This window comes from Panicum virgatum, chromosome 2K, assembly GCF_016808335.1.
Source record: "Panicum virgatum strain AP13 chromosome 2K, P.virgatum_v5, whole genome shotgun sequence".
NCBI classification, from domain to species: Eukaryota; Viridiplantae; Streptophyta; class Magnoliopsida; order Poales; family Poaceae; genus Panicum; species Panicum virgatum.
In genome coordinates, this window is record NC_053137.1 from 41,835,899 (window position 1) to 41,863,770 (window position 27,872).

General features: G+C 44.4%; 3 protein-coding genes across 3 annotated transcripts; 2 read left to right on the top strand and 1 right to left on the bottom strand.

Moving 5' to 3' along the window:
• The first annotated feature begins 789 nt into the window (after nucleotides 1-789).
• Nucleotides 790-10,845, top strand: LOC120677722 (putative hydrolase C777.06c). The gene is made up of 12 exons (XM_039958894.1): nucleotides 790-1,085; nucleotides 1,194-1,369; nucleotides 1,484-1,596; nucleotides 1,683-1,724; nucleotides 1,823-1,878; nucleotides 2,048-2,124; nucleotides 2,305-2,424; nucleotides 2,913-2,989; nucleotides 3,077-3,140; nucleotides 3,285-3,335; nucleotides 3,415-3,463; nucleotides 4,841-10,845. Exons 1-12 carry the CDS (start codon nucleotides 911-913, stop codon nucleotides 4,957-4,959), a joined length of 1,119 nt encoding a protein of 372 aa, XP_039814828.1. The 5' UTR covers nucleotides 790-910; the 3' UTR covers nucleotides 4,960-10,845.
• On the bottom strand, nucleotides 5,306-10,503 carry LOC120677712 (protein HOTHEAD-like). The gene is made up of 6 exons (XM_039958885.1): nucleotides 10,126-10,503; nucleotides 9,299-9,653; nucleotides 7,292-7,605; nucleotides 6,761-7,149; nucleotides 5,664-6,235; nucleotides 5,306-5,585 (listed from the first exon to the last, which is right to left on the bottom strand). Exons 1-6 carry the CDS (start codon nucleotides 10,199-10,201, stop codon nucleotides 5,531-5,533), a joined length of 1,761 nt encoding a protein of 586 aa, XP_039814819.1. The 5' UTR covers nucleotides 10,202-10,503; the 3' UTR covers nucleotides 5,306-5,530.
• Nucleotides 10,846-21,241: 10,396 nt separating the features above from the next.
• Nucleotides 21,242-25,674, top strand: LOC120677728 (zinc finger CCCH domain-containing protein 59-like). Its single transcript, XM_039958908.1, has 10 exons — nucleotides 21,242-21,394; nucleotides 21,490-21,766; nucleotides 22,067-22,190; nucleotides 22,320-22,439; nucleotides 22,696-22,813; nucleotides 23,366-23,784; nucleotides 23,879-24,170; nucleotides 24,271-24,367; nucleotides 24,936-25,081; nucleotides 25,204-25,674. The coding sequence occupies exons 1-10, from the start codon at nucleotides 21,299-21,301 to the stop codon at nucleotides 25,330-25,332; spliced, it is 1,818 nt and encodes a 605-aa protein (XP_039814842.1). The 5' UTR covers nucleotides 21,242-21,298; the 3' UTR covers nucleotides 25,333-25,674.
• Nucleotides 25,675-27,872: the final 2,198 nt, after the last annotated feature.

A 27,872-nucleotide genomic window follows, 5' to 3' on the forward strand; every position in this document is an offset into this window, starting at 1 on the left:
ATTCAATGTGCACACGCAATGGGGCGCTCATCTAGAATCCGTGGGCATTGATTGGAGGTAAGTGTTTGTGATTCTTTTTTTAGGGAAGTGTTTGTGGTTTTTTTTCTTAGGGAAGTGTTTGTGATTCTTGGTTAGGGCTTGTGATTTAACTGAAATTTAGGATACAATGGTTCAATTTGTGACGAGAATGTCCCATTTTGCCTATTGATTTTGCAATTTGAACAGCTATTTGATGAGCATATGGAGGGGATGGTGGTCAGGATTGGGCTTGCTGAGGGCGGCGAGCAGGCTTGCTGGGGCGGCGAGCAGGTTTGGAGGGGGGTGGCGAGGTGCGGCGCCGCGCTAGCTGCAGCAGGCGGCAGCTTGACTACCAGGGTGCGAGAGGAGTTGGCTGGGAGAGGGAGGGTAGATGTCTTCAGAAAAAAACAGGGGTAAAATTGATATTTCAATGTGAGTTGGAAGTCTAATCTGACTGTACGCTGATGAGGCAGTCCACAGTGCCACGCCATCTCAGCACAAGGACGAAATCAGACCAATATAGATAGTTTAGGAACTAAATTGGATGTTTTGATAGTTGATGGATGAAATTGAGCCGGACGTGATAGTTTATGTACGAATTTGGCTATTTCGTCAAAAAGAAACAAAGAGCATCCCTGTAAGAGAATACTGTTATCAACGAGACGTCAACACCTTTCACCGACTTGCGGGGACCACAAATCATGGCCCTACCTGTCAGTGGCTGACACCTTTTCCGGGCTAAGTACGGAAAGCTTCGGAGCTTTCTCTGCCACCAGACGCGCACGGGGATCGGGGCCCCACCTGCCAGCGTCCCTTCCTCGCCCCGCGACAAGCGGCCGCCGGCAAGAGCGAGACCCGCCCCCGGATCGCCCGCCGGCCACCGCCGCTGAAGATGACGCGCGCAGCTACGGGCGCGATCGCCGCGGCGATCCTGCGCGGGCAGGTCCCGCTCATGGCGCCGCCGGCGTCGCGCGCGTTCCCCGGCCTCGCCGCCGCCGCGACGCGCGTCGCTCCCTCCTCATTCTCGTCCTCGACGCGGCTTCGCCACCTCCCGCGCCTCCGCCTCGGTGCGTCGCGTGCGCCGAGCTGCACGGAACTTACCGCCCTCTCGGCCGCGTACGAGCTGCTCGACGTAACGCCTCGCCCCGCTGATGGCTTGTTTGCTCCTCTTCCAGTTCCAGCGCGCTCATTCTGCGGCGTAGCCCGCTCGTCTCCCGGCGGCGCGGGCCCTGGCTCCTCGGTGGAGGAGGGGGACCAACCGCTGCAGTCCGAGCTCATCTTCATCGGCACGGGCACCAGCGAGGGCATCCCGCGTGTCAGCTGCCTCACAGATCCCACCAAGACTTGCCCCGTATGCCACATTACGCTCATTCGCCATCTCTGTACCAATCCCAGCAACATTGGCGCTGTCCGCGGCACAGTTTTGTTGCTCAATGTAGCTTTCCTTGTCCTGTCCTGCGTGCAGGTTTGCACCAAGGCGGCCGAGCCGGGGAACCCAAACAGGAGGCGCAACACCTCTATCCTCCTGCGCCACGCCACCCCTTCTGGTACTGCTAACATCCTCGTCGATGCCGGCAAGTATGTGCTATCAATGAGCGTTGCAACTTGCTTCATTTCTTTTGCTGACCCAAATAACTAGCTTATGCTTTGTTTATCTCTTCCAGGTTCTTCTACCACTCTGCGCTCCAGTGGTTCCCTGCATTTGGGTACTGTCTCTGATCTGATCTGATAAACTGTTCAGTGTTCTTTGTGCTTGCAAAGTTGGTCATGCAAAGTGTTTACTGGCTTTACTGCTACTTTGCAGGTTGAGGACGGTCGACGCTGTCATCATTACCCACTCTCATGCTGATGCCATTGGAGGTTTGCCACCTTTGCTAACCCTTTCTTATCGTGTTGTAACTGCTTAACTCAAAGCAAGGGTGATTGTATTAGCTGGGACATAATCCTTGCTACTTTTTAGATTGTTCTTTGTTCTTTTCTAAAAAAAGGGGGGGGGGGGGAAAGGAAGATAATTTCTACTATGGTGCAGGGCTTGATTGTCTTCGTGACTGGACAAACAATGTGCAGCCATCAATCCCAATTTATGTGGCGGAGCGTGATTATGAGGTTGGGATAACTTGTAATACTACTGCCACTTAGACAACAGAATATTGTTAGGAATTAGGATTAGACAGAGAACTATCTTAACATGTTAAGTGGTAGTTTTAAAACAGTGATTAATTTCTTCATTCTGATTTCGTCCTGATCATACCCCACTCCTCTCCCTTCCCGGATTTTCTTTGACAGGTGATGAAGATGACCCACTATTATTTGATCGACACAAGTGTAGTTATACCTGGAGCGGCAGTTTCAGCATTGCAATTCAACATTATAAAAGAGGAACCATTCATGGTTCACAATCTTGAGGTTCGTAATAGGAAACTATAACTAATGGAATGATGTATGGGGCCAAAATTATAAATTTGTTTGTATCACCTTATTTTGGTCAACTACTATGGATAGCTTCACTTAATTGATTGAGATTATTTTAGTAACACAACGTGTCCTTACAGCTCCTTTACAACCAAGGGCTCATAACCACTTGGTTGTAGAGGAGGTGTAGACATGGGTTATATGTGAAGCATTTCCCTTTAGTAATTTGGCAATTTGAAGCTCCACAGTTTCATTGATTTGGGTTATAATGACTGCCCGAAGCAAACTGGCAAAACTTGCCAGCATCTGAATTTTAGTAAATCTGTCATGAAGTTATCATTTATTCTTTCAATTATCTGTAAGTGCCCATTGATTTGTTTTTGCTTCTATACCAGTGGATACTAATATTATTTTGATGGTTAGAGATATAAAGATAGAGGTGCTTCATCTTATTTTCTGAATCTATGGTTTTTCCATCTCAGGTGATTCCTTTACCTGTTTGGCATGGTCAGGGTTACCGTTCCCTTGGTTTTCGTTTTGCTGACATATGCTACATAAGGTAAACTGAGTTCAGTGCAAGGCTAATTTACAACAATGAACTATGTAGATGTAAGGTCACTTGTCTGAATTACTATGATGGATGCAGCGATGTCAGTGATATACCTGAAGAAACCTACAAGCTTCTGGAAAACTGTGAACTTCTTATAATGGTATCATATATTTTTTATTATCTCTAATTATTAAACAATAAAGTTATTGGGTTTTCTGCAAAGCTTTTCTTATTGACTTCATGTGCAGACTTCTTAAGTATTAATTACTGATTGGATCTATGTTTGCTGGATAACTTTGTACAGGATGCTCTAAGACCTGATCGTTCTTCATCAACGCACTTTGGACTACCCAGGGTTAGTTCTAAAGCTCTAGAATAACAGCTCTTAGCTTCTTCCTGTTGCACTAATCCGTTTTTATACTTCAACTGTGCAGGCCATCGACGAAGTTAGGAAAATCAAACCAAAGAAAACACTGTTTACCGGTAGGAACTCATTGACCACTCATGTGCATGTTTCTGTTATAAATTTATAGAGAATTGCATCAAACTAGTTCAGTTTTCAATACTATTGTGTTTTGGTTTCCCTGTGGATGCACAGAAAATAAAACCCACTCTTGAACAGACTGCTTAGTTAGCTACAGCCTAAAAATATACATGCCTTTGTTAGCAGCCAAAATTGGCCAAGACCAAGGGCGACTGGTCTAGCCTGTTACAATCCGAGTAGGTTTAGGTTTTATAATTTGGATGATTTAGAAACCGACTCCTAACGTGGTTCAACTTCCCCGGCTGATTGAGGGTATCCCCAATCGAATTAAACATTCAGTGTGTTGATCGGATTTCGTGTCAACAACCTTTTTTATGCCTCAACCCTTCAAGTAGAAGATAAAGCATCTGAACCCACACCATCACACGCACATGTGTCACCAACAAGCTTTGACGTGATGAGCACATAAGTCACCCTGATCATTATTGTGCATCCATGTGTGAGGCTACACAAGAAGAAACTGGGGAACAAATCCCCGGTGCAAAACCCGCACTGAGGGGTGCTTGAACGTTCCCCCGGTGCAAAACCCGCACTGAGGGGTGCTTGAATGTTGGTGGTGGGCGCTCCACTGACCGAACCCAACCACTGAGCCAACGGCTCATTCAAAATGTGCACGCTTTCTGATTAGGTGGTTGGGGTCCCATGTCAAAAGAAAACAAAATGGTCAAGGTAATACAAATGAATCATCAAAATGCAGTTTTATGACCTTATATATGCCAGAGCAAAAATGCGGGGAAGTCCTGCATGCATTGTTCTAACTCAAGTTGAGGTTAATATTATTTTTGTACCCTTATTTGATATTATTTCCTTCAATACTTATGAAACAAAAGACTAAATATGTGTTCTGTCACCATTTAGAATTACTATTATTAGAAACGGACTATTTGCCCCCTTTCTCCAGCATTGAAGCATTAGAAACTCAAATGGTATTTCTTTCTTGTCTATGGGCATGGAAGTCTATTGTCCTTAATTTGACCAGATTTCATTTACATGTCTGATGTCCCATATTGTATTGTTGAGTTAAATACACCACCAGCCCTCAAACTTGTCTTGAGATACCACTTAGGTTCACGAACTCGCAAAATCGAAATCTGGCACCCTAAACTTGTTAACTTGTGCCAGTTAGGTCCATACCCCTTGAATATATGCAAAAGAGCTATCCAACTTAACAAGTTCAGAGTGCCAGAGTTCGATTTTGCGAGTTCATGGACCTAAGTGTACCTCGGGACAAGTTCGAGGGCTGCTGGTGCAACTCTTTATTGTTTATGTTGACCTGTGTTTGCCATTCGTTAAGTTGAATCAAATGGTATCTGCAGGAATGATGCATTTAATGGACCATGAGAAAGTAAATAATGATCTTTCCGCGCTGATGGAGACAGAGGGTCTTGACATCCAACTTAGCTATGACGGTCTCAGAATACCTGTAAGGCTCTAGAATTGTTATTTTATTTGGAGCACACCCATTGTTTTATCAGTTAGGTGCTGCTAATTAATGATTGCTGAGTTTCTTTAGTTCCAATTGAGTAAAATGATTACCAAATGTAATCTGTTGAGCTTGGTGCCTTCAGAGGCAACTTTTCATCCCACCCCTCCTCTTCAAAAGAGGAAACTTATGTGGCAATGTCATACCATTGTGTTATTCAGTTGAATAAAGTCAGATTATTGATTTCTTGAGTCTTTTTCTCTTTCGTGATATACTGCACTATACCATGGATCCGGGAGCATATGATGTGGTATTGTTAAACACAAGCTCAAACCTCCCTGTAAGATCAGGGATCATATGAGGGAGCAGTTCATGGGAGCTTGTTTCCCGAAATCCATTAAAACAAGAAAAAAGAAGGGGTCAATCAACCATTCAGTCTGCAATATCATATTAGACAAATGACTACTGGGTACAGATGAAACTCGTAGCTTGTTTTCTTTGCCGATTCATTCTGGATCCCACAAAAAATTAGTAATCTCTGTCCTAGGCCACACATAATAAAAAGCTAATGTCCTGGAATCGACTACACTCCAGCTGCACGTCCCAGCCTTTCTCTTAGGATCTTTACTCCCATGTATCTGAGCAAGAAACATGACAAAAAGAGATTCAGACTCTAAAATTGGAATTTATTTGGTAGCAAAACAAGTTTACCATACCTGCCCATCATCATGACAGTAGCTTGAGGGTTTGTTCCTGGTGATCTAGAAAATATTGAGCCATCAACTACACGGAGACCTGAGACTCCAAGCACCCGGTAATGCTGGTCAACCACCTTCCCCACATGGCATCCACCATGGTAGTGCCAGATGGTGATCACTGTGTCCTTGCAAAACTGCTCCAGGGATTCTGTGTCATTTGTATGCTTGGGTATCAGGTTCACATTAGCCTGCACACTCATATTGAGCACCCTTTCCATTGAAAATCCGGTGCCATCAGCAGAAAGTTCAGAGAAACGGTTTGTCCTGAGAATCCTTTCAATGGTCTTGATACCATAGACGCAACGATTGAGATCCTGTGGATGACTGAAGTAGTTGAAGGTAACTGCTGGGTTGTTCCGGACATCAGTGTCTGTGAGGACCAGATGACCTGTGGACAGAGGACCATCAATCTTCTCGAGTATAAAACCACCATGGAATACCTCTTTGGGTAGGTTAAGTTTGTTCTGAGTGTATTTCTGGGCTGCTTCCAGGGTTCTTTGCTTTGGAGGAATTGTAGACAGCTGTCCAATCTGCATTTGCAGGCATGCAGTGTGGTAGTGCATTAGATTGATGAGACCAAAGTGATAACAAATTTCACATAATCATGACAGGTATGGTGTCAGTTATAATTGAATTGCAAGAGTTCAGCCCATGTATGAAATTGAGATTTTCTTTTCTTTGTTTTGCTCCAAGCTGAAATCCTAGCACATAAAAACAAAGACTAAACATAAGGCGTGCCTTAAACACTGCTTACCACAACTATTTATTAGAATGTGCGATAACATACACATGCATATCCATTGTCAATTAATGGATGGATCTTACTTCTAAATTATGCTCTTCATGTAGCATACAATTGCTACATGCACTTCGTGTATTGACTAGTTTTTATGCATGCTAAATCTCAAAGAAGCAGGTTCCCTAATTGTGTGTGTGGCATTGGTCTGAAACTACCTATTGTGCTCTACTCTGCATAAAAAGCATCATAGTGTAATATGAAGCTTGTGGAAATATTGCGCAATATGAAACTGGTACGCAAGTGATAGATGCCAGACCTCGGCGGCCATGATTCCATGGTGGCAGTGGACACTCTCTGATGACTGGCCAAAACCACTGCTAGCCTCAATAAACACACCTTCTTCAGTTATTCCAACAGTTTCAATGAGGGACTGCCGTGGAGGGCTTCTTGTGGGTATGAAGATGGAGTTCATGGGGTTGTCAGCCATCCCTTTACCCACATATTTGTTATGGAGAACCACAGGAATGTTATGACTTTTGAGGTGGTTCTTCGGTCCAATTCCGCTGAGCAGAAGCAACTGGGGGGTGCCGATTGCACCAGCAGATACAATTATTTCACTATCTTTGTTGTTGTTCAGAAATGCATTGTGGTGTCTCCCATTTTCATCAGTGAATTGGACTCCAATGGCCCTTGGCTTCAGGCGTCCTGCATCAGAAATGATGTTTCTGAGAATGGTACGTATTGACTGCAGTTTCTACTCTTTCTATTCTTTGTATTTCAATAACTCTACTGCTTTGTAACACGACACAGCTTAAGAAGGTTGGATGCATATGTCCTCAATGATTACCTTGTCGTGAGTCGAACACTATCCTGTGCACTCTAGCATGGAGCAGCACCCTCAGGTTGTTAGGATCTCCAGCTGCAAGTAAGTCAGCAGCCGTGTGGCGGTACCCGGTCTCGTCAAAAATGGTGCCACCCACTTTTGTCCCAGAAACATGATCGTAGGTATACCCATTGAAAGGGGCTACACCTGCTTGTAGCAGCCCATCCCGTAATGCAGCCTGCCAAGGTGCGATCTTAGGCCACTGGACAATCTTCTCTTCAACCCAAGGGAAGGACTTGTTGACCAGGTCTTCATCCCAGCCGACCTCCTGGATGAAGCTGTTGGCACAGTAATACAGGTATGTAAGTCACAGCAACTGAATTACCAACAGGAATATTGTCATAATAGAATTATTGGGAAAAGAAATATTGCACCTTTTGATCATTGAATTTTCCTAATTTAGGTTCATGAAAACTATTTAAAAAGAAGTGGTGTCTTGGTAGGTTGATCTTGATTCTAGTCGTAGTTGGCCTGAGCTCTACAGGGGCTAGGTTATTTCTCAGGCTGTCCAGTCAACATAGTTACCATAGTCCATAGCATCAAAGCAATTATGACCCCATGTGATATTGTTTTGTTGCCTCTTTTAAATCTAGGTTGCTGCTGTAGACTGTAGTGGTACATAGCTGTACGACTCTGACAAGAAACACGAGGTAGTATTTTGTTGGGAGAGAACCACAGCATGTGTTACCCGCAGCGCTAGTCGCATCTTGACACTAACAAAGCTGAAGCACTTCAATACACACTAATCTAGTATCTGAATGTTTCTCTTTAAGTAATCAGGTTATCCATGAAACACTCTTTTGTATGCTATTTCTCAAGAATCAGAACTATAGCTGATTTAGAACTGTTCTTGTGATGGTGCCCTAAAACTAGAACATGTCCAACCAGAATCATCATGTCCAGGGGCGCCGAGACATATATGATACATTCAAGTGCAGCGTTTGTGTCCCCTATGCTGCAAGTGTAGTAGATAGTATATTGCAAGTCTTTAGTGCCTGTTTTGATATGGGCTAGCTGCTTTGGCATGCATTTTACTTGATAGTTTCTTTTCTGTGTGAGTGAGTTGATGTAAGTGCCTATAGGCCGTAGCCTGAGGGTCCTATTCGCCCGAAACATTTCATTATGGATAACTGAATGCTATTGGACATTGATCTGTAATAGGCGTTTACTTGTTCTTGGCCATGTTTGGTTAGACGTCAAATCAAAATTACACAAAAAGACGAATGTCTGCATGGAGTACTAAATGAAGTTTATTTGCAAAAAAAATTCAAGGATGGGTGTAACTTTTCGAGACGAATCTAATGACGATAATTAATTGATGATTTGCTACAGTGATGCTACATTGACCAACCTCTAATCGTGCGGTCAAAGGACTCGTTAGATTCGTCTCGCAATTTACACGGAGGGCAATTTACACGGAGGGCTGTGCAGGTGGTTTTGTAATTAGAATTTATTTAATACTTCTAATTAGTGATCAAAGGTGAAAAAAAATCCATCAATTCCTAACCAAACACGGCCAAGCTTGCTGAATGTTTCTGTACACTGCTAAGTTGCAGAGTGAGTAAAAGCAGCAGATAGTAGCTAGCAGTCAGGCAGACCTTACCATTTATTTCATCCTGTTCCTGTGCTATCACTGCTCTATTTACCCTAGAACTGACTCTACAGTCGTGAAAGTGACTGGTCAGTGTGCTGCTGGCTGGCTGGATACATTAGATTGACTGATGTCAATGCCATAATATATTGCCTAAGCTAATAAGCTAACCTTTGATTTCAACCTGTGCACTTGTTCTCTTGTGCGTGTGTGTGTGTATTCTTGTGTGACGCTGCCCACTGTATGCACTGGCAGTAAAAAAAAAAACTGATATCGTTTTTCAGGTAGAAATCTTCTTGTTTGTCATGCACAGGGGGAGCTATCATACCCAGTATCGATCATAATGCTGCACTATACCATGCATCCAATGCATTGCATACCTTGAGCTGGCCCGGCTGTAGAAGCCAGCATTGATACAGGTGCCACCGCCCAACACCCTTGCCCGGGCATTGATGACACCGTCGGTGGAGATGAAGGCCTGCGCCGGCGAGTCCGGCGCCATATTCATCAGCCCGATGTGGAAGTTCTCCATGTAGGAGACGTTGCGGTTGCCATACGGGGAGCCTCCTCTCTCCAGCAGCAGCACCTTGTACTTGAGCGACAGCGTCGCCGCCAGTGGGCAACCGGCGGTGCCTCCACCGATGACAATGTAGTCGTACGTCGCCGGGCACCCCGTGCGGTAGCTGCTGGCCTTCCGGAGAGGAGGGAGGTTCTTCAAGGTGAACTGCTTCTTGCCTACAAGGGCAGATGGTTACGTGGTTACAGTTAACTGAAACTGAGCTCTCACTTTTTGGCAGAACATGTTCTTGATCTGATTGAGCTTAACATGAGCTCATGACATAAGGCTCTGACATTGTGCCACCGTGGATGGCATATCATATCAGGTGCGTATCTTTTTATATTCATGTCTGTTTCTATTTCTTCCTAAACATTACTTTACTCACTATATATAAATATGTGATTGATAGCCTAACAGATGGTCTGCCACTTCAGCATTCTGAAACGATAGTGGCAGACGCCAACAGGCGATATGATAGCCGAAAACAAATGCCACCGACTACAATGACAGAAGATGGCGGAAAGAGAGTGATTCTGAAGAACTCTGAAGGAAACAAGAAAGCAGAAGCTGGGAAACATATCTTCAGCGCTTCTAAGAGAGACAGTCTTTCAGCATTGCAGTATCAGAATGTGAAACAGAGGCGCTCACCATGGGACAGCTCGAAGAGGCAGAGGAGGCACGCCAGGAGCTTGAAGAAGAGCACCGCTCCCCTGCTGAACGCCATTGGACTGAGCCTTGAGAAGCCCCCACCAAGAAAGCCTGGAGGAGCTCTTCACCAGCAACAGGCCAGCTGCTCGACCTGTCGCCCTGCCTCAACCCTCTGCTCCCCACCTCTCAACCTCGCTTGCCGCGTTCGAGCTGGTTTATGTAGCCAGCCGGCGGAGTGCTTGAAGGAAGGCAACATCAGATTGCTGGCTGAGGGCGCATTGAAGAGAGCTCACCCGCTGCAGTAAGAGCCATTCAATGCCGAGGGAGCACTGCCCTGGTACAACCGGGATTTATGGGCTTCATCAACCAACCAACCATCACAAAGCTGCGGCGATGGCGCCCCTCCCTAAATTGCAAGAATGACAGGCAGCACAGTTCTCCCTCTCTCTTCACTCTCCTACCTTTTCTTTATTGATTTCTGGTACCTGTGTTTTTGCCAATTGGTTGAGCAAACGAGTTAATATTGTTTCTTTTTTCTTCACAATGTAGGTACTGCCGCCATCCACGAGACCATGAATGCCAGCAGCAGGAAATGCGTGGTGCTGTTTTCAGCGCCAGTTTGTAGAAAATGTGTCCTGCCATCTGAGAGCATCACTTGCAGGAGGAAATGTGTGCTGGCAAATCCCATGGAAGTTTGCATCCATAGATCATGGCTCAAATCAAGGCCATGTGGCTCGTTCTCTGCTAGTACTTGTGTTTGAGTTCATTCATGCAAGTCTCTCTAGAAGCAAGACTAGACATATGGTCATCCAAAAAAGGAAAAAAAGAAAGACTAGACTTACTGAGTATGGTGCACCTTACAAGGGTATGGTCAATATGATTCAAATAAACAAATTAGAATCCTTCCTTTTCTTTGCAAAACATGAAAAAGAGAACACAGTTTTAAGTGATGATATCCTATGATTGATTCATACCAAACTTATGTTATACATTAATTTGTTCACACTGGAATGTGTATATATGGATTCATGTCACTAGAATCCTTAAATACAACTAATGTAGTATTGATGGCCATAGCAAAGACAATAATTGACATTCATTGTTATATGCTTTCATTTGGTTAGGGAGCGAGCATCATCATATTTGTCAGGCACTCAAACGCAGGCCCATCAAAGACAGGTACAATGCCGGTGAGGGGCTTCTCCTGACCATTCAATGGCTCCGATTTTTCAGCAGTACATGAAAACATAACTAAAAGTTAGAAATAGTACGTATTAACTCTAGATTAGACTGGGGTGCAACAAAGCAAAATTGAACAGTACCAAAAAGCACCATCATCAACTGCCGGCATCTATTTTGCGGCTATCAATTGATGCGCAAGAAACGAGTGAAACCGTAAGTATTACAGCTACCTTAACCGAATCAGGCTGCTCTCTTTTCATTTCCCTACAACCATGGAACTTTTTTTACTTCAACAAAAAAAAAACAACCACCATGGAACCTTTGAGTTGTAAATAGTAAAAAAAATGAAGTACTTAGTATTATTTTTAGCAACGCCAGCTACACTTGCTTTACATCTGCTTTCCTGTGTCATCCGTGAAACTTACTATGAGTTATGAACAGATAGATGAGCGTGGAACCTAGAGTGTTACAGCTATCACAAACAAAAGTGTAGGATGCAGCCATCTTTTTGGTTCCTTTGCAACTGTGGGGGGTTTAATTGGATGTTTACGTGTCTGCAGATTTGGGGCGAAAGGGACTCGGCATCTGTCCTGCTCTTTTAAGTACGGAAGGCCCACTAAGACCCGTGCAAGGACGAGAAAGGTGCTCAGTGTGTTCTTCCCCATTTGATGTTTTTTTAGATAGAGGAAAATCCCGGCCTCGAGCATTTCCCATTTGATGCTTTTTCCTCTCATAGCGTGATTCCGATCTTTGTTACTTGATTTTTTATTTTTCACGGTCTCTGCGGTCATGGTATTATTCTTAATAAACTGAATAATATCTTGTAGCGAATGTAACAGATCATTTTTTTTAACAAAACAGTAGTCATGGTGCGAAATACTGATAGTTGTTCCCAGGATGTGATACTGGTAGCTGTTCTCGTCGTATCTGAGTATCTCCCCTTTGCGATTGTGATCGATATGTGTACTACGGAGTACTCGATTTGTGTGGCATAAGTTTGACTCGATTTGTAGAAAATACGAGCAATGTTTGTATTTTCAAATAAATTTATTAAAAAACTAATTAAAAGATCTATCTAATGATATCAATTATGTATCATAAATATTAATATTTTTATATAAAATTAATTAAAATTATTTCTGGTCAAGCGAAAGCGACATTTATTTAAAGACGGAGGGAATATTTTGGACTTGAAAAAGTTTGATGACAGGGGTTTCTAAAATGGTACTTAAAATAAAAAGGACGGCTGGGGTGTGTCATCCATCCATCCATCACCTACCTACCTGCTGTCCGCTGATTCAGGCCAGGCTCACACAAAGCAGATTTGGATCATGTTTAGTTCCCACCCCATAAACCCCGTAAATGCAAAAAAATATCATCACATCGAATGTTTCGGCACATGCATAGAGTACTAAATAAAGTCTATTTACAATTTTTTTTGCAAAGATGGGCTGTAAATCGCGAGACGAATCTAATGAGCCTATTTAATACATAATTTGCAACAATGATACTACAGTAACCATCCGCTAATTATTGATTAATCATGGATTAATTAGCACATTAGATTCGTCTCGCGATTTACAACTCATCTGTGAAAAAATTTTGTAAATAGACTTCATTTAGTACTTCAAATTAGTAAGATTTCAACGCAAAAAAAATTACGCTGGAACTAAACAGACCCTTGGAACTGCAGGGGCTGCGTATGTGGCTCTTTGGGCAGCTAGGCTCGTGTTTTACGGGGTCTTTTTTTTTTGTTTTTTCACCAAAGGGAGCGTACGGGGGCCAAGGGCATGTGAAGCGCGAGCCGGCAGAAGAGCCGCTCGCCGTGAGGTTACATTCACGCAGCCGGCAAAATTAGGTGAAACGTACGGGGTGAAAAAAGAAAAAAGAGGTACTAGAAGAAGCAGCGCTGGTGCGTGCCGGTCTTTCAGGTCGCACAGGCAAAGCCTCCGTGAGAGCAGGATTTGAGCTGCTCTGCAATGTCTTCCCGGCGGTTTGCTGGTAGCTTACTAGGCAGCTAGCCATCCCGTGCGGTTCTGTTCCCAGTCCGGCAGTCCAGGGCGTAGCTCCTCCGCCTGATGTGCTCCCCCGTGACCGTGAGAAATGTAATCGTGCCCAGATCTCGCGAGATCTCGGAGCGGTTTTGGTCAGTTCAGGCCGACGGATTCGGTCTGCTCAGCAGTGAAGTGTAAAGCGTGCAGCTGAGAGTCTCAGACGATCCTTTTTGCACGTTCGAGATTTAGAGGGTGTTTGGTTCCTAAGTTTATTTTAGAGTAAAATTCATTTTACCTCTCTAAATTTGTGATCCAGTTTGAAAAACCCTCATGAATTTAAAAACCAAACAACTACGCCTCTAACATTACAAAACAGGATAACCTCTAGAATAACTTAGAGTGGTTTTGCCTGTTTGGCTTTCCGTTCTCCCACTTACATGGGCCCCACCTATCATCACCTGCCTCTTCTCTCTTCCTCTCTTCCACCATGGCTTTGCCGAGCCGCTCACAGATGGCCAAAATCTGGCCGCTTCCCATCATCTCGTCTAATTCTACTCACAGACTGCCACCCTACCTCCTCCGCGTTCCCACACTGTTCTCTGCCATTCCACGCCACTCCCCGTCCGAAATCGGCGCCGCTTACGGATGGGTTCGAGGAGCGCGTCGTGGCAGCGGGCAGCAGGGGCAGCAGTGCACGCCCACAAGGGAGGCGACGCGACGCGGCTCGAGATCGCGGGGCAGGCGTGTGGCGTGACGCGTGGTCGTGTGGGGCCCTTAGGGGCGTCGGGAGTGGCATAGGCCTCGAGGAGGCCACACAGTGTCGCGTCGCGAGGACTGCAGGCTGTGCGAGAGGAAGATGAGGGAGAGGGAAGAAGATGAGGAGGAAGTTGAGTTGCTTCACTGGCCGGCGGTGGAGGCTCCGGCGACAGCGGGATGGCAGGCTAAAACAGAGTGTGGTTAACATGGTTGAGAAGGGAGAGAAAGAGAGAAGACAAGAGGTGGGTGATGATAGGTGGGGACCACATGTGTGTGTGAGAGAGAGGGAAGCTAAATCAGCGAAAACCACTTCATAAACCACTCTGAGTTATTAGGAGGTAATTTGTTTGGTTTTTTGGAGCTTGAGGGCGTAGTTGTCTGATTTTTGAGTTTAGGGGAGTTTTTCAGACTCGGTCACAAGTTTAGTGGGGTAAAACAGAATTTACTCTTTATTTTAAGCTCAAGATGTTTGGATGCTAATTAGAACTATTAATCACATACTAATGACAAAACATAATCCGTAACCCCAGGTTTATTCACGAGACGAAACTATTAAACCTAACTAGTCGTAATTAGCCCACACGATGCTATAGTGAACATGTGCTAATCATAAATTAATTAAACTTAATGGATTCATCTCATGAATAAACCTTACGATTGCACAGTTAGTTTTGAAATTAGCTTATGTTTAGTCTTTCTAGTTAATATCTAAATATTCGATATGACATGTTTTAAAATAAACTCTGACATGTTTTAAAGTAAAATTTAGGAAACCAAGTAGAGTTTGCATCCAACCCATTGCAATTTGCAAGTTACTGCATCCTGACGGGTTGTTGGAGCATTGCCTTCGACGCAAATAGGGATGAAAACGGATCGGATACGGACGGATATAACTGATATCGTATTTTTTTCATATTTGTGTTCGAATACGGAGTTGGATATGGATAGTGTTAGTTTTTGTCGGATAAGATTATAATGGATATCGACATCATAAAAATATAATTTTTGAGCATTCGGATACGAATTGGTTACAGATATTGAATACTCGGAATCGGATACAGACGGATAAAAATCCTTTTAGACCGGATCGTATTCGAATACGATTAGAAAATATCCGTACCATTTACATCCCAGACACAAAGCCCCAGCAGAAAACGGGCAGCCATCTCTGCGTTCCGGTGACGATGTGCCCATGCATCGCCTGGCGCAGGCACCAGATCGAGCAGGCTCTTCCCACATTGATGCCACTGCGCGCGACAGAGGCCTCCTAAAATTTTTCGTACAGATTCCGTCACATTGAATCTTTCCACACATGCATGAAACATTAAATATAATTAAAAAAATAACTAATTATATAATCTAACTGATTAGCACGAGATGAATCTTTTAAATCTAATTAATTCATAATTGAACATTATTTATTAAGTAACAACAAAACATACTTTTCGTCAACTTTTTACTAACTAAACGGGCCAGAAGCAAGTGGGGAGTAGTAGTAGATTTGGAGCTTTAAAAACCGCTGGCCTGGCCTTGGCCCTCCCTCATCGTCTCAGCCAGGACCGACCCCAGCGCCAGCGCGGCTTGAATTCTACGCTGCTGGTTTCCAGTGGCCGTGCCAGTTGGGGGTCTGGCATTGGCACCGGCGACCCCCCACCCTGCCACGGAATTCAATGGCGAATGAAGGGTCAATGGGAGAAGCCATGAAACTTCTAGGCCTCGGACGATTGGTTTATCATTATGGGAGCGTTAACAGCAGTCGAGCTCGATCTTAAGGTGGGACGTCCTCGATCGGCCGCTCACGAGGGTACGGTACGACGGCGACTGTTCAGTGTTCACGGCGGCCGGCCGGTCTGATGAAACGGATGCTGCTGCTGCTGCCAAGTCGGTCGATCGCAATAGGATGAAGACCGCGGCGGCCAACGGGCGGCGCGGCGGCCAACGGGCGGCGCGGCGGACCCCGGGCGGTAGGTGATCGAGTGCGCTTCCGATCCTCCGCCGATGGAGGGCCTGGGCGAGTAGAAAGAAGCACGGACGACGGCGGATAGAGACGCGCCGGGCAGGCGGCGGGTGGGGCCTTGTAAATGCGGCCGCGTGCAGCACGCACCACGCAGGCGGCAGGGCAGAGCTAGCCCGGGCGGCGGGGGCTATGCCCTGATGAGCTGATCACGGCGATGCGCGTAAATGAGCGGCAGCCGGCAGGAAGAGGCCACATGGGATAGGGGCCGAGCTGGACCTCGACGCGAGCGGTGTGGTGCCACCGGTGACCGGTTCGCTTTGCTCCCGGCGGGCGCTCGTGCTCTCCGCTGTATCTCCGACGCTTTACACTTGTGCTTGCTGCAGTCCCGCTAATGGTTCCTTTCATCTGTTCTCTCCATTATAATCGCACCAAACTAGCCACCGGTTTGTCTGTGCCACTGGTCCATTAATTTAATCTGCGAGGTGTGCTACCTTATTATTCGAATGTCTCTTAGAGCATCTGCAGCAGATAGCTGGAGCAAACTTTTTACATTTGAGAAAAAAATAAGGTATATTTTGATGATCACCGAAAATATAATTAACAATCTGCTGGAGCACCTTCCATCACTAGAATCATAATGTTGACGTGAAAATCTCAAGAGTTGGATCTTTACGCCCCACGTACGCTAGGGCTGGAGAGATCTATTTCGCTCCATTATACTGAACCCAATCAGCGCATGTATGGTACGCTAGGCGTGCTAGTCAATTTGATCTGCAATTAATAAGAAGAATAAACGTTAAATTCCGGGGCTATCGACTAGCTAGCTGATATAGATAATGTGAGCAAATTGGTTGTCCCACAGCCGATTCAGGAAGAGGCAAGCCACGCCTAGAATAACGTGATCTGCAAACAACACCTCAATCCAGATCTAATCGGCTATGGTCGTGACGACACAAAAGAAGTCGATAACGAGTAGATCTAGGCCGGATAACTTATAACAAAAACGTAAAACAAACTAGATTAAACGGATTAACCTAGTAAGATCTAAGCAGATGTCGATAACTTGTGAAAACGACAACAAGCCGGATTAATGAATCAATTAATCTAACAAGCTGATTACTTCTATCGATAACTTGTGACAAAAGCAGCAAAAAACCAGACTAAACGAATAAATCTAACAGATTGATAACTTTTATCGATAAATTGGTGAATAAGTTAAACCCCGCCAGACGGATCTAACGTGCTCGATAACTTTGAGCGCTATAGACAGAGGAAGAAGCGATGCATTGTCAACCTGGACCTATCTACACAACTTGACTCGAAACTTACCAGCAAACGATGAATGTAACTGCTGAGAACTCGTACAGGAAAAAAAAACTACTACAAATAGGGTTTTGGCAAAACCGCTGACATGAAAAGTGGACGTGCTGAATAGTAGATTTGTGGTTAGACGTGGTTGATCAATGTTTACAAATGCCGGATGTATGCTATTTATAGCCAAAATCTAGACCCTGTTGCCCATACGGCGAGATTATAACTTACAAACTACGAAACAATTCTTTCTAATACGAACTATAACAGAATCAAAAAAATAATGATTGTAGCTCCATCGGCTCCTTGCTTAATTAGCTTCATCGGCTGCGACGCCCATCCTGGCCCAAAGGCCCAATGTCTTTTTTCTTCCCTCACTTCAGCGCTGGCCTATTCTCTATTGACCGTTCGCTCTAATAGATTGACACATGTCAAAAAATAGTATTAACAAATAATTATTATAGTAAGGAGATAATAAATAATATGATGGAGACAATCTTAGATACCGATCAACGCCGCCGGCCCCAATAACTAAAATAATTAAGCTGATGAGCGGTGGCACTCAATGACTCGCTAACTGCCCTAGTGGTGACCCCGCTTATGGTGTATTGGTGTATGCATACATGTCCGCATCCGTGGACCACGCACGCCGGCTGTGCCACGATCCCCGACCATGAGCCTCGCTCTAGGCCTTATCATTGGTTATCCATGACATGAATGAAGGTTTAGTTTCGCTAAGGAGCAAGTCGTAGATCAACAGTGCAGACGTTGCCCACTACACCTACTCTCTTCAAGTACGTCTCGCGTACGTGGCATGAATTTTGTGTCTATTCGTAAAACAAAAATAATATTTCAGTATGTTTGTGTCTTTCAATATAAGGCAATGATTTCTAAAATAAAGTTTCAAAATCCCACAGGCCACAGTTGAAAACACCCTGTTTAGTTCGCGAAAATGTTTGGGTTTTGACACTGTAGTACTTTCGTTGTTATTTAACAATTAATATCCAATTATTGACTAATTAGCTTAAAAGATTTATCTCGTGCTAATCAGTTAGACCATATAATTAGTTATTTTTTTCAACTACATTAAATGCTCCATACATGTGTCCAAAAATTCGATGTGACGGATATTATAGAATTTTTTTTTGGAAACTAAACAGGGCAATCGCAATAGCTTTGTGTAAATGAGAGATACTAGTGGTTATCCCACGCCGGGAACCTGGGAACCTTCCTTCAAATACTTTGACACTAAATGTCTAATTTTCACATTTCTAACCAACATTTTGGCCCAATTACTAACAAAGCTTTTTTTGAAGAAAATATCTGAGTTATTATTGCAATCGCAATTTCAGGTCAAGGTTTGCATCCACTCGTACGTGTTCATCAAGATGTTTGTACAAGGATGGACGGATTTTGTAGCACACAATGCTAATTCAGTACAATATTTGTCTCTTGACTGTAGTTCGCCGAAATAAAAATCATTTGATCGTAGTCTACTCAATACTTGCAAAATAAGTTCCAACAAATTCCTAAAACCTCGACGCGAAAAGGTCGGAAAGCTAGTGGTTACAGAAGTCTCAGTGACACCTCAGGTCCTGAGTTTGACTCTCTGTCAGGGTTTACAAAACCGGTGGGAACTGGTCCGGTTTGACTGGTTACTGGTCAAACTTGAATTAAAAAAAATGAAAAATTCCCAAAACATTTCTAAAAATACTTCAAGGTGCGACGAATCTAATGGTGTCAAATTTTCTCAAAAATTCGTTCGTTTAACATACTTTTCGGGCACTTAAAGTTAAACAAAAAAGAAAAAGAAAAAAATGAGACGGCCCATTAAGGCCCACTTGGTAAACCGGTCAAACCGGTCGGTATACCGTTCCAAACCGGTTACACATGCGATTTTAAATTTGGATTTGAATTCAAACCGGTCAAACCGGCCAGTAAACCGGTCAAACCGGCCGGTATACCGATCCAAACCGATTACACATGCGATTTTGAATTTGGATTTGAATTCAACCGATTTCCACCGGTTTCGGTCAAACCGGTCCGGTAAACCGCTACCGGAGGGCGGCGGTTTGACCGGACCGGTCGGGATTATTAACCCTGCTCCCTGTGGGAGCAAATATTTTAGGATCGACGTGGTGACTTCGTCAATCTCGAGGATTTGTCAACTCAGTCTTCAAATATGCTTATAGGAGTAGAGTTTGCGTTCGTGCATTCATAGGATGAGTGTGCGTGTGTGTAATCTAAAAAAAAATCCTAAAACCTTTGTCTTTTGGTTTACTTTTTCAGCATGAGATGCCAGCACGCATCACTAACACTAAACCCGCGCATTTTCTCCTCTCTCTTGTCCGAGTTTTTTTGAAGGAAACTCTTGTCCGAGTTCAGGAAATTCAATTTGTACCATGCATCCTAAAACAAACTTAAATGGTGCAACGGCTGTCGGCTACGTCATTTCAATTATCAATCTACCAACGGTACATGGGGAATTTTTTATTTTTAACCTATTTTAAGTTTTATTTTAAAAATAACCCACCCAAACATATATTTGCAGATCTAATCCTTTTGGTCACGCCAATCCGCGTGGCGTGACAAAAATATGCTGTCGCGCCACATGTATTAGCGTGACAAGTGGTGGCACACTCCGGAGCACTCGGAAGGGGTCTGCCAGCGCATACTCCATGTGTCAAGCTGTCATGCCACTCCCACTGGCACGACAAGGTCTGACATTAGAAATATCATATCTTTTTTCATACAAACTCGAATGAAGATGATTTTTATATGAAAATAGCTCTTAACGAGATCTACAACTTCGTAGATTTGAGTTTTTTTTATTTAAAGTTACTAAGATGTTTAAATAATTTATTTAATTTTTTAACTACATATTAAGCACTTGCATCTCTACCGGATCATCTCCAACTTAATGTGTTTACGATGATTCCATCAATTAAGTTCTATATAAAATTTGATAATAAAATAGTATGAACTAAATTATACTAATTTAATAAAAAAATATATAATGAAAAATTAAACTATATAATTGTAGAATATAGAATATAATATAAGAAGACTACACTGTCTCTTAGAATGATCAATGCACATCCATGTAGAGTAGCAGTGGACTGGTAGTTGGAAACTCATTGCTTATCTGCCTATTTTCGTGGTCACGCCATGCATGGACCACACTGTGACGGCTGTGCCATATATGGGCCATGACGATGAGTCATGAACTCTCCGGTGAATTGGTTGCCCAGTTTAATTAACTGAGAAGATCGCAGATGAGCAGTGGTAATAGCGTCAGTCAATGAGATCTGCCAAGTGCACACAGAAATCAATTAAAGCTACGGGTGAAAAACTCACTCTGTTCCAGAAATTAAAATGTCCATATTTAGAGTTCCTCCTAATTAGCGGACTCTCTAAAAACTACGATTTTATTTATTTGGTATATACTGACGCTCGAAATTTAAAATGATATGGGCATGCTTTTAATAAAAATCGCACATATTTCGTGACCGGAGGAAGTGGTAGTTCAGAAGGCCAAGACATTATGAAAGTATCAAATGGAACCGTATGTTAGAACGAAGGTGTCGCAGCTGGCACCGGATTCCTAGAACACAATGAAAAATTAGCGCAAAAGTATACTTTTTACAAGTGAACATTTAAATTTATAAAAATACCGAAAGCGAATAAATCATACTATCAATTGATACTTGATTTCCTTCATTTCATCATATTGTACTCGTGTATGGAATATAACCGATGAACTAACATTTTTATAAATTAATAATAAAACATTCTCCCTTTACTTTTATAAATTTATAAAAAGTTCACCAAGGTCCAGTCGGGTGAAATGCTCGAAGCCTGGGTCCAATTACACTAGACAGGCCCAAGATGAGGCCCAAAGGATTCACAATCCTTACAGATCCAGAAGTCTCTCACCCTTCGTCGTCGTGCCCAAAAACCAAGGAGCCCCACAATGGCCGCCACCCCGCCGGCCCCGGCGCCGCCGCGCATCCTCCTCGCCGGTGACGCCCACGGCCGCCTCCACCAGCTCTTCAAGCGCGTCAAATCGGTAACCACCCCCATTCCCTCACCGCGCACCTCTCTCCTCCCCCTCCCCTCGCCGCTGCCGCCGGTCCGTGACTCCGTGCGCTGCCCGCCCCGCAGGTGAACCAGTCGACGGGGCCGTTCCACGCGATGCTCTGCGTGGGGCAGCTCTTCTCCCCCGAAGCTGACGCCGAGGGGGCGCCGGGGGACGTCGCGGACTACCTCGTGGGGCGCGCCACCGTGCCCATCCCGACCTACTTCACCGGCGACTACGGCCCGACGGCGCCGCGGCTGCTGTCTAAGGCCGCCGCTGGCGCGCGCGGGTTCGCACCGGGCGGCATCGAGATATGCCCCAACCTCTTCTGGCTCAGGGGCAGCAACCGTTTCACCCTCCATGGTGTGTTCTCCTATTGTACGGCCAATCAATTCCGTTAGCCAACAAGACCAAGAGATTTGCTGCTTCATTACTCCATTAGTTAAAATCTGACATGGATCGCTGTAGTGATCATCAAAATCTTTCACTATGCTAAACTAATTCAACCTCTGCCTTCCCTAAGTTCAAAAATTTAAACCTATTCCTGTGCTGCATTCTTAAGCTAATACAAAATTACATTAAACATTCATATATCAATGCATGAAAGGCTGAACGCGCGCTGATTTAGTGTCACCTAACTCCACCATACATCAATGTTTGTAGGTTTGTCGGTGGTTTATTTGTCGGGGAAGAAGGGACCAGGAGGGCCTGGCTGCTACAGCCAGGATGATGTCGATGCCCTGCGGGCTCTTGCAGAAGAGCCAGGGATAGTTGATCTGTTCTTGACATATCCTTTTCTTTATTATATTGTTTGTTCCACTTCCCGCTAGTATTAATATTGAGTTGCTTTGATTTAGCATCTATTCTGGATGCTTACTTACACATTGGGTTCCCTTGACTGTAAATGTGATTGCACTAACGAATGGCCAACTGGAGTGGTGAACGGGGCTGACACTTCTAATATGCCTAATCAGGTTTTGGATCCTCATGGGTATGATCCTGTTGTTGCTGAATTGGTTGCCGAGATTAAGCCAAGGTTTGATTTCTGACCTCATACACAAAAGGAAAATGATTTTTGAGAAAGCCACCTTAAAGCACCCTAATTATTACACAGTTTCTGAATGGCTGTATGCTGATTTTCTACAATGAGATCACTAGTTACTATGGAGTTACTGAGTTATACTTAACTAGATCAGTAGTTTGTGTACTATGTAGCAGAAGACAGAATGTATGCTGATCCGGAATTGCGACACTGTTTGATCCAGAATTGTGGCATTTTTTGTTTCATGCAGATATCATATTGCCGGTACCAAAGGTGTCTTTTATTCAAGGGAACCCTATGTCAATGATTCTGCTGCACATGTTACCCGCTTTATTGGACTTGCTAATGTTGGAAACAAAGAAAAGCAGGTACATATATACTTGTCAAGTCAACTTAAAAAGAAAAAGAAATTCTGTTCGTTTCATTTTTATACCACCTTGTCCTCTACTGTAAATGGTACACAACTCTATCAAGTCACTAAAGTGCAGCTTTGACTAGCCATTTTTTTTGTGGTAATGTATTTGTAGAGTACAACAAAAGTAATACTGTTCTAAAACTACCTTTCAAGATAAGCCACATCATTTTCAAAAGTATCCAAGTTGAACACATAAAAAGTAAATTTAATCATTTTTAAACAGTTGACTGCAGACCCAAAATATCACTTATTTCTGACTAGAGGGAGTATGTTTCAAGAATTTCGTTATTCCTTCTGAGCTATAAAAAAAATTGTTTTTTCTTATCATCTTTATGTCTCAAAGCACCATTTACTTCTCCAAAAAAAAGAAGCACCATTTACTTTCCAGTTATATTGTTACCTACTGATAAAATAGTTCTTTAAATGTGCTGCTTCACTGATATGTTGCAACTGCTGAGAATTTTAAGTCATTAATTGGCTACTCCTTATTGCATTTACTTTTCAGAAATTTATTCATGCGATTTCTCCTACTCCAGCGTCTACCATGTCCAGTGCTGATATCCATGCCAAGCCTCCAAATTCTACGTTATCACCTTATGCTGCTCCAGCACAATCAGTCCCTATTGAAGAAGCTCCAAAACGTCCAGCTGACAACACTGATGCGCAATATTGGCGTTATGATGTCAAGCGGCAAAGGCAAGGGGAAGCTGAGGGGGGTAGATTATGTTTCAAATTTACATCCTCGGGGTCCTGTCCACGAGGGAGTAAATGCAACTTTAGGCATGATGAGGAGGCAGTGGAGCATTACCAGAGAAATGTCTGTTTTGATTTTCTAAACAAAGGAAAATGCGAGAGGGGCCCGGAGTGTAAGTTTGCTCACAGCCTATCAGGGGACACTTCTATAAGAGATTCAAGACCTCGCAGGTGAGCCAAATCTTTCTGTCAGTCTGATTCTGTGGGTCATTCCGTTTGTGCTGGGATTTACCTAATTCTATATTTTTCAACTCTGTGAACGAAGGCGTGTGGAGAGCCGTTGCTGGTTCTGCTTGTCGAGTCCAGATGTTGAGTCACATCTTGTTATTAGTATCGGAGAAGCTTACTACTGCGCCCTTGCAAAGGGGCCACTTGTTCCAAATCATGTTCTGATGATACCTGTTGAACACTGCCCCAGCACATTAATGATGCCCTCAGAAGCAGAGGTAGAACTTGGGAGGTATAAAAATGCTCTGGTTAAGTACTTTGAGAAGCAAGGAAAGACAACAGTATTCTTTGAGTGGGTTTCACAGAACTCCCGCCATGCAAACCTTCAGGTAAGGATACCTTTTGTCAGATAAAGATTGTATCTGTAGTGAACTAGTGATTTTTTTTTCATGTTGCACTATATGGTAATCCATTAAATTTCTTGCATAGGCCGTTCCAGTACCGTTTCCTAAAGCAGATGCAGTTAATAAGATATTTCATCTAGCAGCAAAAAAACTGGGATTTGAATTCTCTGTGGTGAATCCAGGTGAGGCTTTGTGCATTTTCCCCTTATTTACATTAGTTGCCTAAACTTGAGAAGCAGCAATGCTTTATTGCATGCAACAGGCACATGCATGCTCTTTATCATCTAGTAGTCCAAATTCCCACTTGTCTGAAACATCCGGTTTATTGCTCCTCACATAGTTAATTATTTATACTTCTTTATTTAGTATTAGTAATGTCATGCATCCATGCTTATGTACTATTGTGATACATAATGTTGCTTCTTGACAGTTAAGATAGACCCTCATTAATCAGAATGCGTTGAAGCCAGCTATATTCTATGTTGGTTTGCATGAACTATGGTAATCTGTTGCTTCAACAGTCTGTTGTTTCAGTCAGAATAAAACTAGTTATAAATAGGAAGTTAGGAACAGAACTAGCTTTCAGTAAGTGTTGATTGTCCCTTGAGTGTTTTTTTGGGAATGCTATTTCCACCCCAATTTCTATGAAGTTACTTTGATTCAATTTCAGTACCTTTGAGGGTTCGACCATCAGTAAATGATACATACATTCAATTTCTGCTAGCATTGAGTTCTGATTTGTTTTTACAGATGGTGGTGCAAAAGTAGCTAGAGAATCTTTGATATCTCAGTCTGAAAGCAAATCAAACCTGTTTTATGTTGAGCTCCCGGAAGGCAAAATACTCTTGCATAACATTGACAGTAATGAGAAGTTCCCTGCCCAGTTTGGACGTGAGGTATATGGGCCTCACCAGTACCTTTTCAGCTTAGTAGGACAAACTAGTTGAGATCAGAAAGAAAGTAGTGAGACTGCAATAAACTAAACGTTGGCTGTCTCTCCATTTGTCATGTCTAACAGGTTTTAGCGGGATTGCTAAGCATGGCGGATCGTGCAGATTGGAGAAACTGCAAGCTTTCGAAGGAAGAAGAGATTCAGATGGTGGATGATTTCAAACATGGTTTCCGTGAATTTGATCCCGCTGAGTGAAAAAAAAGAGGCTTCTTTCCTGTCCGCGAGACATGGGCCTCACTGAGTTTCTAACGGGAACTTGCATTTGATTATAACTGAGTGCACATTTGCATTGTTTTCTGTGTAATATTGGAGTAGCTCAGACGTGTACGCCTGGAAATTGGACATTATGTTGAGTAGTAACACGATGAAATTTTGGGTGCTGTGTTATCTGGCAAGTGAGCGTGCCGCGTGCGTGCGTGCGTAGCTTAGCTAAGCTGGTGTGGCGCTAGCAGTGACATGCCACTATGCCAGACTGGGTTGGAGTTCCTCTGTACGTCGACAACGGCCGAAGAAGTAAAGCTGCAGTATACATTTGGATGTGGTGAGAAGACAGGCTCGCACAGCTGCAGACCGAAGAAGCTTTCAGGATACTCCTGCAGGCTGCAGCAACACACAGTGAAAACAGTATGATCGATATGTTCAAGGGGTGCTTTGCTTTGCTCTTGGTGGTGTTCTTGAACATTATTCTGGGTTTGATCCAAGTTGATTTTTTCTCACAAACATGTCAACTAGCCAGTAACACCAGACATGCAAATAAATCAGAAAAAAAATTGAGAAGCAATATGAAACCACAAATACGTTAATAGAATATGAAAGATGATGATTCTACTATGTTAATTATGCAAAAGGAATCATCTCAGTTCTCAGACGGAGTTCGTAACACGTACGCATTTGAAGGCTATCAGTGAGTTAAATGAAAATAGTGCAATAATAGTGTTTTGATTTCAAGTTTTCAACTAGTCAAGAGCTAATTAGAAAGGTACCAATTGCAGAGAAGTAATGTTAAAACACATGCACTCGTTGTGAACTATGAAGCGAAGCCATGTGAGCTAGCCTCCCTCCAGCTCTGGGAGTTGCAGCATAGAATCATCAAGGTTTGGGAAGCGGATGAGCACCAACTTCTTCATGTCCATCGCGCCCTTGGTGTGGACCATGGCGAGCCTCTTGAAGTTGTGATTCTCGGCAGCCATAACCTCCAGCTTGGCATTGGCCTTGGCCTCCTGCACCTCCTTCGCCGCGGCCTAAGTATCACCGATACGCGATACGCCGATACGGGTACGGGTACGGCGATACGGCGATACGGCGATTTTCAAAAAATAAGGATACGCCGATACGGCAAGTATATATATTTTTAAAAATGTAAATTGCCAAATAATTCGTAAGAACGAAATAGATAATAAATATTACATTTCTAAAGAGCCAACATACGTAGTAAATGTTCAAGTCCAATCAAATATAGCTAAATGATTAGTTCAACCTGGATGAGCCTACGTTGATGGGCTCCCGATGCTCTTTCAAATGAGGTGTTATTGGCCCAAAAGTATCGGACGGAGTATCGGGAAGTATCGGACGGAGTATCGGGAATTAAATCTTTTATTTTTAAATCATACTTTTTCGATACGCGTATCGGGCCGTATCGGGGCGTATCGCCGTATCGGGCCGTATCGGATACGGGTACGGCATCCATTTTGAAGTATCGGTGATTCATAGGCCGCGGCATCCTTCACCCGAGCGATGTTGGCGGCATGCTCCTTCTCGAGCTTTGCGATGCCGGCGGCGTGCTCCTCCTTGAGCCTGGCGACCTCCACGCCGTGCTCTACCTTTATCCGTGCCATCTTGGCACTGGCCGCACATAACTTGTCCATGTACTGGGTGATCCTCAGGTTTGCCTCCCGCAGCTTTCCTCTAAGCTCGTCGACGTTGGCGTCCTGCAAATTCTCCCTCAGTTCGCTGCCGCCTTGGGCGCTAAACGCCCTCTGATCTGGAAGCGCTGGTGTCGGCGCCGGGAACGGGAATTGTTTTTGCTGCGACGGAGGGGCCGCGCCTGCGCCTACCGGAAGCAAGTCCATCGACGTCGTGAATCTTTGCTGCGCCGGATGGCTGCCGGATTCCGGCAACTTGCGCTTCCTCGCCGTCGCCGGCGACGGCGAGCTCCCTCCAGCGGTGTCCGCATCGGTTCTGGCCTCCTCTTTCACATCGGTGGCGACGGGCAGATCGCGCAGGCGCAGGGAAAGGAGAGACCTCACGTCCGTGCCGGCCATCAGCTTCAGCTTTTCTACTGCCTTGTGCGTGATCTACCGCTTGCGTACGGCCTCCCTCCTGGGCTTGCCCCACTTCACCGGGCAATTCCACGGCGTCGACGCCGGGGCCTCGAGGAAGAAGAAGCTCGACTTCCATCCCACCTTGGTTTGCAGCGTGCCCGTGAGGAGGCGTGGGCGGCTGCCGTCGCCATGGGCCTGGAAGTGGTGCCATCCCAAGGGGCCGCCGCGCCGCTGGTGCCTGTGGGCGCATATGGAGAAGAATGACCTGAAGACGGACACCAGCGGCTCCACGCCGGCGTCCTTGCAGAGCAGGACGAAGGCGGCCATGTAGCTCCAAGCGTTCGGTGTGAGCTGGCTTGGCGCCAGGCCGTAGTGCTGAAGGACCATGGCGTGGAAGTCGTGGAGGGGGGATCTCAGGCCGGCCTCGAGCGCAGCTGTGTATACACAGATCGCGTTGGAACCGGGCGGCGGCGG

What these genes read in the sequence shown, in the direction of transcription:
- LOC120677722 (XM_039958894.1), top strand. Translation starts at nt 911, where the DNA reads ATGACGCGCGCAGCTACGGGCGCGATCGCCGCGGCGATCCTGCGCGGG. An exon ending in CAGTGGTTCCCTGCATTTGG is followed by an intron (nt 1,725 to 1,822) that starts GTACTGTCTCTG and finishes GCTACTTTGCAG; the next exon opens with GTTGAGGACGGTCGACGCTG. An exon ending in GCTGACATATGCTACATAAG is followed by an intron (nt 2,990 to 3,076) that starts GTAAACTGAGTT and finishes TGATGGATGCAG; the next exon opens with CGATGTCAGTGATATACCTG.
- LOC120677712 (XM_039958885.1), bottom strand. Translation starts at nt 10,201, where the DNA reads ATGGCGTTCAGCAGGGGAGCGGTGCTCTTCTTCAAGCTCCTGGCGTGC. An exon ending in TACAGCCGGGCCAGCTCAAG is followed by an intron (nt 7,606 to 9,298) that starts GTATGCAATGCA and finishes CTGTGCCAACAG; the next exon opens with CTTCATCCAGGAGGTCGGCT. An exon ending in AGTGTTCGACTCACGACAAG is followed by an intron (nt 7,150 to 7,291) that starts GTAATCATTGAG and finishes TTTCTGATGCAG; the next exon opens with GACGCCTGAAGCCAAGGGCC.
- LOC120677728 (XM_039958908.1), top strand. Translation starts at nt 21,299, where the DNA reads ATGGCCGCCACCCCGCCGGCCCCGGCGCCGCCGCGCATCCTCCTCGCC. An exon ending in TCTTCAAGCGCGTCAAATCG is followed by an intron (nt 21,395 to 21,489) that starts GTAACCACCCCC and finishes CCCGCCCCGCAG; the next exon opens with GTGAACCAGTCGACGGGGCC. An exon ending in ATAGTTGATCTGTTCTTGAC is followed by an intron (nt 22,191 to 22,319) that starts ATATCCTTTTCT and finishes ATGTGATTGCAC; the next exon opens with TAACGAATGGCCAACTGGAG.